The sequence below is a fragment of the Salmo salar genome, chromosome 25 (assembly GCF_965601325.2).
Source record: "Salmo salar chromosome 25, fSalSal1, whole genome shotgun sequence".
In the NCBI taxonomy this organism is placed as follows: domain Eukaryota; kingdom Metazoa; phylum Chordata; class Actinopteri; order Salmoniformes; family Salmonidae; genus Salmo; species Salmo salar.
In genome coordinates this window covers 45,060,001-45,072,823 of record NC_138315.1, presented here as the reverse complement: position 1 = coordinate 45,072,823, position 12,823 = coordinate 45,060,001, and the positions used below count along the sequence as shown (strand labels likewise).

The 12,823-nt window shown below is 43.6% G+C and overlaps 1 protein-coding gene across 8 annotated transcripts in view; it reads left to right on the top strand.

The window, feature by feature from the left end:
• Positions 1-12,823, top strand: part of LOC106586822 (tensin-1) — a 328,681-nt gene that overhangs the window by 96,402 nt on the left and 219,456 nt on the right. For all 8 annotated transcript variants that reach the window (XM_045707330.2, XM_045707331.2, XM_045707329.2 and 5 more), the window contains exon 2: positions 1,987-2,101. In XM_045707330.2, coding sequence (XP_045563286.2) covers positions 1,987-2,101 — 115 coding nt within the window. The remainder of the gene's footprint in view (positions 1-1,986; positions 2,102-12,823) is intronic.

The window sequence follows — 12,823 nt, the reverse complement described above, 5'->3', positions numbered from 1 at the left end:
ACGTGCAGGATATCTCCTGGTTATGTGTGCTCTCTTAACTTGTACAATCATTTTGTCATTTTGGCTCAATATTGCTTTGTTGGGCCAACAGACCGTGTGTTAGTGGGGCTTAATATCCCACAGAGCAGAAACTCAAAAATACCAAAATCGGGACCAGCTGAGCAAATACTTAGAGGAAGTGATGTCACCGATTCCCCCAAAGTCGTCCATTAAGGACAGGCTGACCACAAAAAGGGAACATGACACAGGTTTAGCAGCGAGCCGAGACGCTACGGGAGACGGTTGTCCTTCACTTTGACTTTTCTGTTACCCCGACTCCCCTGCCAACGAGCGGGTTTTAGAAGGCAGACTGGAAGAAGGGAGAACAGTTGAGATGTAATTATAGGAGAATGAAAACACAGGGGCTGGCTGGCTGTAGACAGGGGGTCCTTTCAGGGGAGGCTGCACTGTGGACACTGTTAGATAGGAATCATCTCAGGGGGCTTGCAGCAGTGGCCCAGGAAAAGGAGGGAGGGGGAGTGGAGGGAGATGGGGTTATGTGGTTGATCTTGTTTCTCAGAGTAGAGAAAATGGGGACTACTTCCTTGCAAAGGGCAGCTGAGTGTCTACACTCAGACTAAGTGTACAATTTCTACAGTTGTTGGGCCAAATTCTAACATGTTTCCACTTTAGTGCAAATCTTTTGTCTGTGATGTGGAAAGGTTTGGGTTCTGTGCGTTCAGACGTGGATGTTAATTAAGTCAGCCCCCCTGCATCTCTCTGAATTAAAGGGGTGGGGTTAAATCCGGAAGACACATTTCAGTTGAAGGCATTCAGTTGTACAACTGACTAGGTATTCCAGTTCCCACATATGCTGAGTAGTTGTTGGCTGCTTTTTCTTCACTCTGCGGTCCAATTCATCCCAAAACCATCTCAGTTGGGTTGAGTTCGGGTGATTCTGGAAGCCAGGTCATCTGATGCAGCACTCCATCACTCTTTTTTGGTCAAACAGCCCTTACACAGCCTGGAGGTGTGTTGGGTCATTGTCCTGTTGAAAAACAAATGATCGCGTATCGCTGCAGAATGCTGTGGTAGCAATACTGGTTAATTATGCCTTGAATTCTAAATAAATCACTGACAGTATCACCAGCATAGCACCCCCACACCATCACTCCTCCTCCTCCATAATTCGTGGTGGGAACTACACATGCATCATCCGTTCACCTACTCTGCTTCTCACAAAGACACTGCGGTTGGAATAAAAAATGCTAAATTTGGACTCATCAGACCAAAGGACATTTTTCCACCGGTCTAATGTCCATTGCTCGTGTTTCTTGGCCCAAGCAAGTCTCTTCTTCTTCTTATTGGTTTCCTTTAGTAGTGGATTCTTTGCTACAATTCAATAATGAACGTCTGATACACGCAGTCTCCTCTGAACAGTTGATGTTGAGATGTGTCTGTTACTTGTACTCTGTGAAGAATTTATTTGGGCTGCAATTTCTGAGGCTGGTAACCCTAATGAACTTATCCTCTGCAGCAGAGGTAACGCTGAGTCTTCCTTTCCGGTGGCGGTCCTCATGAGAGCCAGTTTCATCATAGCGCTTGATGTTTTTTGCTGTATTTTGTTGTTGTTGAGAGGGGGGTGGGGTGTAGATTCGAGGGTCTACAAAAGGGCGGCCCGCGGGCTGTCGGTTGCCAATCCCTGATCTAAGCAAATTATAAAAGTTGAATTGACTATGCCTATAGATGCATCTCCTTTAAACTAACTTATACTGACAGACGATGTGAATTTGACTATTATTCCTATTTTGGGTGATGGTATATGCAAGGTCATTTTCTTAGTCTGTGAGAAATGTCCAAATGACTTTGTCCACACAAAACCCTTGCAAATACCATGGCCTACACACAAATTGAACCCACTTTGTATTGACACCACCACACCTCAAACCAACTGAGCCATCTGCAATTGAACACTAACCCTCCAACTCTGTCTTTTTCTTTTTGCAGCCTGAGGAGTTTGAGGGGATCCATTCACACACCTTTCGAGTGAAGACGTTCAAGAAGAACAAGCACTGTGGCGTGTGCAAACAGACCGTCAGCCAGGAGGGGCTAATTTGCAAAGGTTAGTACTGACCTTGCCTGAGTGTTACCATGGTAACCGGGGGCCGTCAAGGGGTCATTCAGGGTCACAGTTTTGGTCAATGTGAGTAATTATGCTAAAATAGTCTTAAGTAGCTCTGGGGAGGTCAGGGGTTGGCTGGTTTTCAATTCACTCAATGCTAGTGTGCTAATCAGGCTTTTAACTCATTTCATTGATTAGATTGATAGCTTGCTTAGTAATCAAATGGTGTTCTAGTTGGATATTGATTGAATGACATAATACAATGGGACTACAGTATATAAACAATATAGTCATAGAGGTCTGTGATTCATCAAAGCTGGATGACAGTTAGCTCAGTATTGCTACCCAGGTCTTGGCAATCCCTAGCAAACCTACAGGCTAGAGTCTAGACAGTAGAGACACTGGGCTTGGCTAGCCACTAAAACCTGGCCACTGCTTCCTGGGTAGTGGAAATGTCTGGTTCTTGATAGTTCTACACATGAAGCAACATGGGGGAAGCCTGCTGGTTGTTTAGCCTGGCATCCAGAAGTGAAATATTTGTCTTGCCTCGTCCACGGCTTGGGGAAACACAGAGGCATCCAATTGGCTTGGGTAAACACAGAGGCATCATATTGGCTTGGGGAAACAGAGGAATCCTATTGGCTTACTGCTTTACTCAGAGTCCTATACAGTCGTGGCCAAAAGTTGAGAATGACACAAATATAAATTTTCACAAAGTCTGCTGCCTCAGTTTGTATGATGGCAATTTGCATATACTCCAGAATGTTATTGTTACGAATCCCTTTGGCCCTGCAGTCTAGGGGGGATGGAAACGAGACCCGTAACATAACTCATGCAAATTATAACAGTGAAAAGGAACAGTGAGAACAAAAACCACAGACAACTTAAATTTACCGTCAAACACTATAGGTTTATTTGGTAAACACACGGTAAAGGGGGGCGGGAAGAGGGGCTGAGCTGGACCCAAGGAAATAAATAATAAATATCCAAAAACACCCCTAAGCTAGACTAGCCTGCTTCAACAACAGTTAGCTCACTAACCAATAAAATACAGTGGGTGGTCCGCCCAGTTCTAACTAGTGTCCTTTAGACAATTTTTACCTACGGTTAATGTATGCCCATGGGCGACTTGTCTTGGTACCCCTTTTCCCACCAACAAACAGTCATGAAGCACATCAATATATACTCACAGGTACCGGACAAATGTGACATGTAGCAACAAAAACCAAAAGAGAGCTCAATCCAGAGAGGGGGGGGGGGGTGGGGGGGAGAGAGAGAGAGAGAGAGAGAGAGAGAGAGAGAGAGAGAGAGAGATTGAGACACAGAGAGATTGAGACACAGAGAGATTGAGACACAGGGAGATTGAGACACAGGGAGATTGAGACACAGAGAGATCGAGCTCCAGAGAAAACAACTGACTGGGTTTTTAAACCAAGGGAAAGGGGATGTGATTTGTAAGGGAAAAGGAGCAGGTGTTTTCTGATTGCCGACTGATTGGTGACTGATTGGCGACAGCTGTGAATAGGGGAGAAGGAAAGAAAATACACACACAGGATACACACACAACAGTTATGAAGAGTGATCATATGAATTGCAATTAATTGCAAAGTCCCTCTGTCATGCAAATGAACTGAATCCCAAAAAACATTTCCACTGCATTTCAGCCCTGTCACAAAAGGACCAGCTGACATCATGTCAGTGATTCTCTCGTTAACACAGGTGTGAGTGTTGACGAGGACAAGGCTGGAGATCACTCTGTCATGCTGATTGAGTTTGAATAACAGACTGGAAGCTTCAAAAGGAGGGTGGTGCTTGGAATCATTGTTATTCCTCTGTCAACCATGATTACCTGCAAGGAAACACGCGCCGTCATCATTGCTTTGCACAAAAAGGGCTTCACAGGCAAGGATATTGCTGCCAGTAAGATTGCACCTAAATCAACCATTTATCGGCTCATCAAGAACTTCAAGGAGAGCGGTTCAATTGTTGTGACGAAGGCTTCAGGGCGCCCAAGAAAGTCCAGCAAGCGCCAGGACCGTCTCCTAAAGTTGATTCAGCTGCGGGATCGGAGCACCACCAGGACTGAGCTTGCTCAGGAATGGCAGCAGGCAGGTGTGAGTGCATCTGCACGCACAGTGAGGCGAAGACTTTTGGAGGATGGCCTGGTGTCAAGAAGGGTAGCAAAGAAGCCACTTCTCTTCAGGAAAAACATCAGGGACAGACTGATATTCTGCAAAAGGTACAGGGATTGGACTGCTGAGGACTGGGGTAAAGTCATTTTCTCTGATGAATCCCCTTTCTGATTGTTTGGGGCATCTGGAAAAAAGCTTGTCCGGAGAAGACAAGGTGAGCGCTACCATCAGTCCTGTGTCATGCCAACAGTAGAGCATCCTGAGACCATTAATGTGTGGGGTTGCTTCTCAGCCAAGGGAGTGGGCTCACTCACAATTTTGCCTAAGTACACAGCCATGAATAAAGAATGGTACCAACACATCCTCCGAGAGCAACTTCTCCCAACCATCCAGGAACAGTTTGGTGACGAACAATGCCTTTTCCTGCATGATGGAGCACCTTGCCATAAGGCAAAAGTGATAACTAAGTGGCTCGGGGAACAAAACATGGATATTTTGGGTCCATGGCCAGGAAACTCCCCAGACCTTAATCCCATTGAGAACTTGTGGTCAATACTCAAGAGGCGGGTGGACAAACAAAAAACCCACAAATTCTGACAAACTCCAAGCATTGATTATGCAAGAATGGGCTGCCATCAGTCAAGATGTGGCCCAGAAGTTAATTGACAGCATGCCAGGGCGGATTGCAGAGGTCTTGAAAAAGGTCTTGCAAATACTGACTCTTTGCATCAACTTCATGGAGGACTTATTATGTTACATTATAGAGAGGACTTATTATGTTACATTATAGAGAGGACTTATTATGTTACATTATGGAGAGGACTTTTTATGTTACATTATAGAGAGGACTTATTATGTTACATTATAGAGAGGACTTATTATGTTACATTATGGAGAGGACTTATTATGTTACATTATAGAGAGGACTTATTATGTTACATTATAGAGAGGACTTATTATGTTACATTATAGAGAGGACTCAGCTTCACACTCACCCAACACGTAGTAGATTGGACCACCATGTCCGTATCATACAAACTGAAGGAAACCAGTCAACATGACAAGGCTGACAGTTAACCTCTTGGGGCTAGGTGGGACGCTAGCGTGCCACCTGTGGTGCACTCCATCAACAGCAGGTGCATTTCAAGAGCGGCAAATTTGAATCCAAATAAATGTCAAAATTCAAATTTTTCAAAAATACAACTATGTTACACCATTTGAAAGATAAACATCTCCTTAATCTAACCACGTTTTACGATTTCAAAAAGGTTTTACGGCGAAAGCATAAATTTAGAGTATGTTAGGACAGTACATTTACAAGAGTTGTGTGTAATGTTTTGTCAAGTCAAAGACAGGGTCACCAAAACCATAAAACCAGCTAAAATGATACACTAACCTTTTACAATCTCCATCAGATGACACTCCTAGGACATTATGTTAGACAATGCATGCATTTTTAGTTCTATCAAGTTCATATTTATATACAAAAACAGCGTTTTACTATGGCATTGATGTTGAGGAAATCGTTTCCCTCCAATAACCGGCAGTCAAGTCAGCGTCACAAATTAAATAATTAAAATTAGAAAACATTGGTAAAATATTATATTGTCATTTAAAGAATTATAGATTTACATCTTTTGAACGCAATCAACTTGCCAGATTTAAAAATAACCTTACTGGGAAATCACACTTTGCAATAATCTGAGCACTGTGCCCAGAAAAATACGCGTTGCGATACAGACTAGACGTCATGTTGGGGAGATCTAAAATCGAAAATACTATGTAAATAATCCATTACCTTTGATTCTCTTCATCAGATGTCACTTCCAGGTATCACAGGTCCATAACGAATGTAGTTTTGTTCAAAAAAGCTCATCATTTATGTCCAAAAATCTCCGTCTCGTTAGCACATGATGTAAGCCAGCCGGACTTCTCGTCATGAACGAGGGGAAAAAATATATTTCCGTTCGTTCAAACATGTCAAACGTTGTATAGCATAAATCATTAGGGCCTTTTTTAACCAGAACATGAATAATATTCAAGGTGGACGAATGCATAGCCTTTTATAACGTATTGGAACGAGGGTACCCAACATGAAGTAGCGCGCCAGGTGTCTAATGGGACATCACCGTTCCATGGCTCTTGTTCGGTCAGATCTCCCTCCAGAAGACTCAAAACACTTTGTAAAGGCTGGTGACATCTAGTGGAAGCAATAGGAAGTGCCAAAATATTCCTAAACCCCTGTGTTTTTCAATGGGATAGGTTTAAAGTCAATACAACACATCAGGTATCCACTTCCTGTCAGAAAATGTCTCAGGGTTTTGCCTGCCAAATGAGTTCTGTTATACTCACAGACACCATTCAAACAGTTTTGGAAACTTTAGAGTGTTTTCTATCCATATATAATAAGTATATGCATATTCTAGTTACTGGGTAGGATTAGTAACCAGATTAAATCGGGTACATTTTTTTTATCCAGACGTGCAAATGCTGCCCCCTAGACCCAACAGGTTAACAGACTAATGATGATAACATGACCAGGCTGACAGTTAACAGACTGATGATGATAACATGACCAGGCTGACAGTTAACAGACTGATGATGATAACATGACCAGGCTGACAGTTAACAGACTGATGATGATAACATGACCAGGCTGACAGTTAACAGACTGATGATGATAACATGACCAGGCTGACAGTTAACAGACTGATGATGATAACATGACCAGGCTGACAGTTAACAGACTGATGATGATAACATGACAAGGCTGACAGTTAACAGACTGATGATGATAACATGACCAGGCTGACAGTTAACAGACTGATGATGATAACATGACCAGGCTGACAGTTTTCCCCGCGGGACGTGTGAGCTAACATTGGCTAATGTGATTAGCATGAGGTTGTAAGTAACAAGAACATTTCCCAGGACATAGACATATCTGATATTGGCAGAAAGCTTAAATTCTTGTTAATCTAACTGCACTGTCCAATTTATAGTAGCTATTACAGTGAAAGAATACCATGCTATTGTTTGAGGAAAGTGCACAGTTATTAACTTGAAAATGTATTAATAAACCAATTAGCCACATTTGGGCAGTCTCGATATAACATTTTAAACAGAAATACAATGGTTCATTGAATCAGTCTAAAACTTTGCACATACACTGCAGCCATCTAGTGGCCAAAATCTAAATTGCACCTAGATGCCAAAGTCATATATTGGCCTTTTTCTTACATTTCAAAGATGATGGTACAAAAAAAATACATTAAAACACATGGTTTTTTCTTTGCATTATCTTTTACCTGATCTAATGTGTTATATTATCCTACATTAATTTAACATTTCCACAAACTTCAAAGTGTTTCCTTTCAAATGGTATCAAGAATATGCATATCCTTGCTTCGGGTCCTGAGCTACAGGCATAGATTTTGGTATGTCATTTTAGGCGAAAATTGAAAAAAGGGTCAGATCCTTAAGAGTCTAACAGACTGATGATAACATGACCAGGCTGACAGTTAGCAGACTGATGATGATAACATGACCAGGGTGACAGTTAGCAGACTGATGATGATAACATGACCAGGGTGACAGTTAACAGACTGATGATGATAACATGACCAGGCTGACAGTTAACAGACTGATGATGATAACATGACCAGGGTGACAGTTAACAGACTGATGATGATAACATGACCAGGGTGACAGTTAGCAGACTGATGATGATAACATGACCAGGCTGACAGTTAACAGACTGATGATAACATGACCAGGCTGACAGTTAACAGACTGATGATGATAACATGACCAGGCTGACAGTTAACAGACTGATGATGATAACATGACCAGGGTGACAGTTAGCAGACTGATGATGATAACATGACCAGGCTGACAGTTAACAGACTGATGATAACATGACCAGGCTGACAGTTAACAGACTGATGATGATAACATGACCAGGCTGACAGTTAACAAACTGATGATGATAACATGACCAGGCTGACAGTTAACAGACTGATGATGATAACATGACCAGGCTGACAGTTAACAGACTGATGATAACATGACCAGGCTGACAGTTAACAGACTGATGATGATAACATGACCAGGCTGACAGTTAACAGACTGATGATGATAACATGACCAGGCTGACAGTTAACAGACTGATGATAACATGACCAGGCTGACAGTTAACAGACTGATGATAACATGACCAGGCTGACAGTTAACAGACTGATGATAATATGACTAGGCTGACAGTTAACAGACTGTGGCCTCCAAGGACAATGTGGACACAATTGCTGTTCAGTTGATGGCGCAGTGTGGACATCCTTTCTGGGTAATAATTAAGTACATTTCTATAATAGTTTTCCATTAAAATAAAAAAAAATACAAAACTGTCTGTTTAGCAAAAACATTGTTCTCAAGCAATAAGGACTGTCTGGGAGTGGGGAGGGATATGTAATCTGAAAACTAGATGTTATTGGCAGAGAAGTTTGGAACACATCAAACACATGGTTACCATGTGGTTATTATCCTTCCATTCACTCCATTCCAGCCATTATTATGAGCTGTCCTCTCCTCAACAGCCTCCACTGATGTGTAGGTTGCATTTTCAACCAGCAACTGTTATCAGCTGTTGTACAGTATAATGCAAACATAAGAAAACTAAATGTTGAATGCACTGGGCCTTTAAGAAATGCAGAAATGCTGTTGAGAGTCAAGATCACCACTAGAGGGCAGCAGAACATCAAATATGCTGCAGCAAACACAGACTGACTACCCGCATAGTTCTTTGTTAATGCAGATGAAGAATTGTAGTATTTGTCATGAGTACCTCATTCATTTATACATCAACAAAGCATTGAAAATGATTTTAACTTAATAGGGGTTTCCAACCCTGTTCCTGGAGAAATACCCTCCTGTAGGTTAAAACCTACAGGAGGGTAGCTCTCCAGGAACAGGGTTGGAGTTAAAACCTACAGGAGGGTATCTCTCCAGGAACAGGGTTGGAGTTAAAACCTACAGGAGGGTATTTCTCCAGGAACAGGGTTGGAGTGTAAACCTACAGGAGGGTATTTCTCCAGGAACAGGGTTGGAGTTAAAACCTACAGGAGGGTATTTCTCCAGGAACAGGGTTGGAGTTAAAACCTACAGGAGGGTATTTCTCCAGGAACAGGGTTGGAGTTAAAACCTACAGGAGGGTATTTCTCCAGGAACAGGGTTGGAGAGCCCTGGTAAAGAGAATGGTCCTTTACGACTTGGCTCCTACATGAGCTGTGCTATATACATTAAAGAAGGGATTGCTAGTGAACTATGGCTAGTTTGAGAACCTCAGTTATAACTATACAACCATGCTACTGTCTCTGTTCCTCACAACACACACTCTCATTTAGTCCCATTTCATCACTGAAATAACACACACTCATGTTAGACTCAGCCCCTTTGTGACCTGAGCATTTTCTTTTCCAGCGACAGACTGGAATATGGAAACAGCTGGTTCAGCAAACCAGTTTTGATATCCCCTACACTTCCCTAGACGTCCATATAAAAATATATGTTCTGGACGCTCCTATCCTACAATGGCAACAGCCGCACGCACACACACACACACACACACACACACAACCACGCGCACGCGCACACACACACACACACACACGCACACAACCACACACACGCATGCACTCACGCGCGCACACACGCACGCACACAACCACACACACGCACGCACTTACGCGCACACACACACACACACACACACACACACACACACACACACACACACACACACACACACACACACACACACACACACACACACACACACACACACACACACACACACACACAGCCACCACATGGTTTTGGGGAGGTATTCCTCTGTAAACCGCCTAACAGGAAGAAACACCTCGATCAGTCATCACTTAACACCTGAATTAACAGGCCGTGTAAGCCATAGAAACCTGACACGGCCAGGGGGATGGACTGTCAATGTATGACTGATGATAGGTGTGTAGAGGACAGAGCAGAGACTCAGAGGAATGGGGAAGGGTAGGGGTGTGACATGGGGAGTGTTTGCACATACAGACATAAATGTACACACACACACACACACACACACACACACACACACACACACACACACACACACACACACACACACACACACACACACACACACACACTTCCATCACAACCGATCAGAGTCATCTGTCAGCTCAGATAGCCATCAGTGATGGTGTCTGGTTTGTTTGTGTGGTTACTCTGTGTGTTAGCAGCACAAACACAGAGAGGTAAACATTTACTCAGGTAGAATCCACAGCTTCCCAGGGGAGGGATGGTGGTTAGGAAACCCGTGCAGGACCAGAGTATTAAAGATAATAGTAAACACACACACTGACAAGTGGTCATTTTGGTGTGTGTGTGTGTCTGTGTGTCTGTGTGTGTACATCAGTGCATGCATGTCAGTGTGTATCTATATATCAAATCAAAATCAAATAACATTTTATTGGTCACATACTCACATTTAGCAGATGTTATTGCGGGTGTAGTGAAAATGCTTGTCACTAGCTCCAACAGTGCAGTAGTATCTAACAATTCACAACAATATATACAAATCTAAAAGTTAAAGAATGGAATTAAGAAATAAACTCAGAAAAAAAAGAAATGTCCTCTCACTGTCAACTGTGTTTATTTTCAGCAAACTTAACATACATAAATATTTTTATGAACATAACAAGATTCAACAACTGAGACATAAACTGAACAAGTTCCACAGACATGTGACTAACAGAAATTGAATAATGTGTCCCTGAACAAACGGGGGGTCAAAATCAAAAGTAACAGTCAGTATCTGGTGTGGCCACCAGCTGCATTAAGTACTGCAGTGCATCTCCTCCTCACAGACTGCACCAGAGTTGCCAGTTCTTGCTGTGAGATGTTACCCCACTCTTCCACCAAGGCACCTGCAAGTTCCCGGACATTTCTGGGGGGAATGGCCCTAGCCTTCACCCTCCGATCCAACAGGTCCCAGACGTGCTCAATGGGATTGAGATCCGGCCTCTTCGCTGGCCATGGCAGAACACTGACATTCCTGTCTTGCAGGAAATCACGCACAGAACGAGCAGTGTGGCTGGTGGCATTGCCATGCTGGAGGGTCATTTCAGGATGAGCTTGCAGGAAGGGTACCACATGAGGGAGGAGGATGTCTTCCCTGTAACGCACAGTGTTGAGATTTCCTGCAATGACAACAAGCTCAGTCCGATGATGCTGTGACACATCGCCACAGACCATGACGGACCCTCCACCTCCAAATCGATCCCGCTCCAGAGTACAGGCCTCGGTGTAACGCTCATTCCTTCGACGATAATCGCGAATCCGACCATCACCCCTGGTGATACAAAACCGTGACTCGTCAGTGAAGAGCACTTTTTGCCAGTCCTGTCTGGTCCAGCGACAGTGGGTTTGTGCCCATAGGCGACGTTGTTGTCGGTGATGTCTGGTGAGGACCTGCCTTACAACAGGCCTACAAGCCCTCAGTCCAGCCTCTCTCAGCCTATTGCGGACAGTCTGAGCACTGATGGAGGGATTGTGCGTTCCTGGTGTAACTCGGACAGTTGTTGTTGCCATCCTGTACCTGTCCCGCAGGTGTGATGTTCGGATGTACAGATCCTGTGCAGGTGTTGTTACACGTGGTCTGCCACTGTGAGGACGATCAGCTGTCCGTCCTGTCTCCCTGTAGCGCTGTCTTAGGCGTCTCACAGTACGGACATTGCAATTTATTTCCCTGGCCACATCTGCAGTCCTCATGACTCCTTGCAGCATGCCTAAGGCACGTTCACACATATGAGCAGGGACCCTGGGCATCTTTCTTTTGGTGTTTTTCAGAATCAGTAGAAAGGCCTCTTTAGTGTCCTAAGTTTTCATAACTGTAATCTTAATTGCCTACCGTCTGTAAGCTGTTAGTGTCTTAGCGACCGTTCCACAGGTGCATGTTCATTAATTGTTTATAGTTCATTGAACAAGCATGGGAAACAGTGTTTAAACCTTTTACAATGAAGATCTGTGAAGTTATTTGGATTTTTACTAATTATCTTTGAAAGGGTCTTGAAAAAGGGATGTTTCTTTTTTTGCTGAGTTTATATAAATATTAAGACGAGCAATGTCAGAGTGGCACTGACTAAAATACAGTAGAATAGAATAGAGTATATACATATGAGATGAGTAAAGCACTATGTAAACATTGTTAAAGTGACTAGTGATTCCAGGGTTGAGTAACCGGGTGGTAGCCGGCTAGTGATGGCTACTTAACAGTCTGATGGCCTTGAGATAGAAGCTGTTTTTGAGTCTCTCGGTCTCAGCTTTGATGCACCTGTGCTGACCTCGCCTTCTGGATGATAATGGGGTGAACAGGCCGTGGCTCGGGTGGTTGATGATCTTTTTGGTCTTACTGTGACGTCAGGGGCTGTAGGTGTCCGGGAGGGCAGGCAGTGTGCCCCCGGTGATGTGTTGTGCAGACCCACCACCCTCTGGAGAGCCCCCCGGTTGCGGGCGGTGCAGTTGCCGTACCAGGCGGTGATACAGC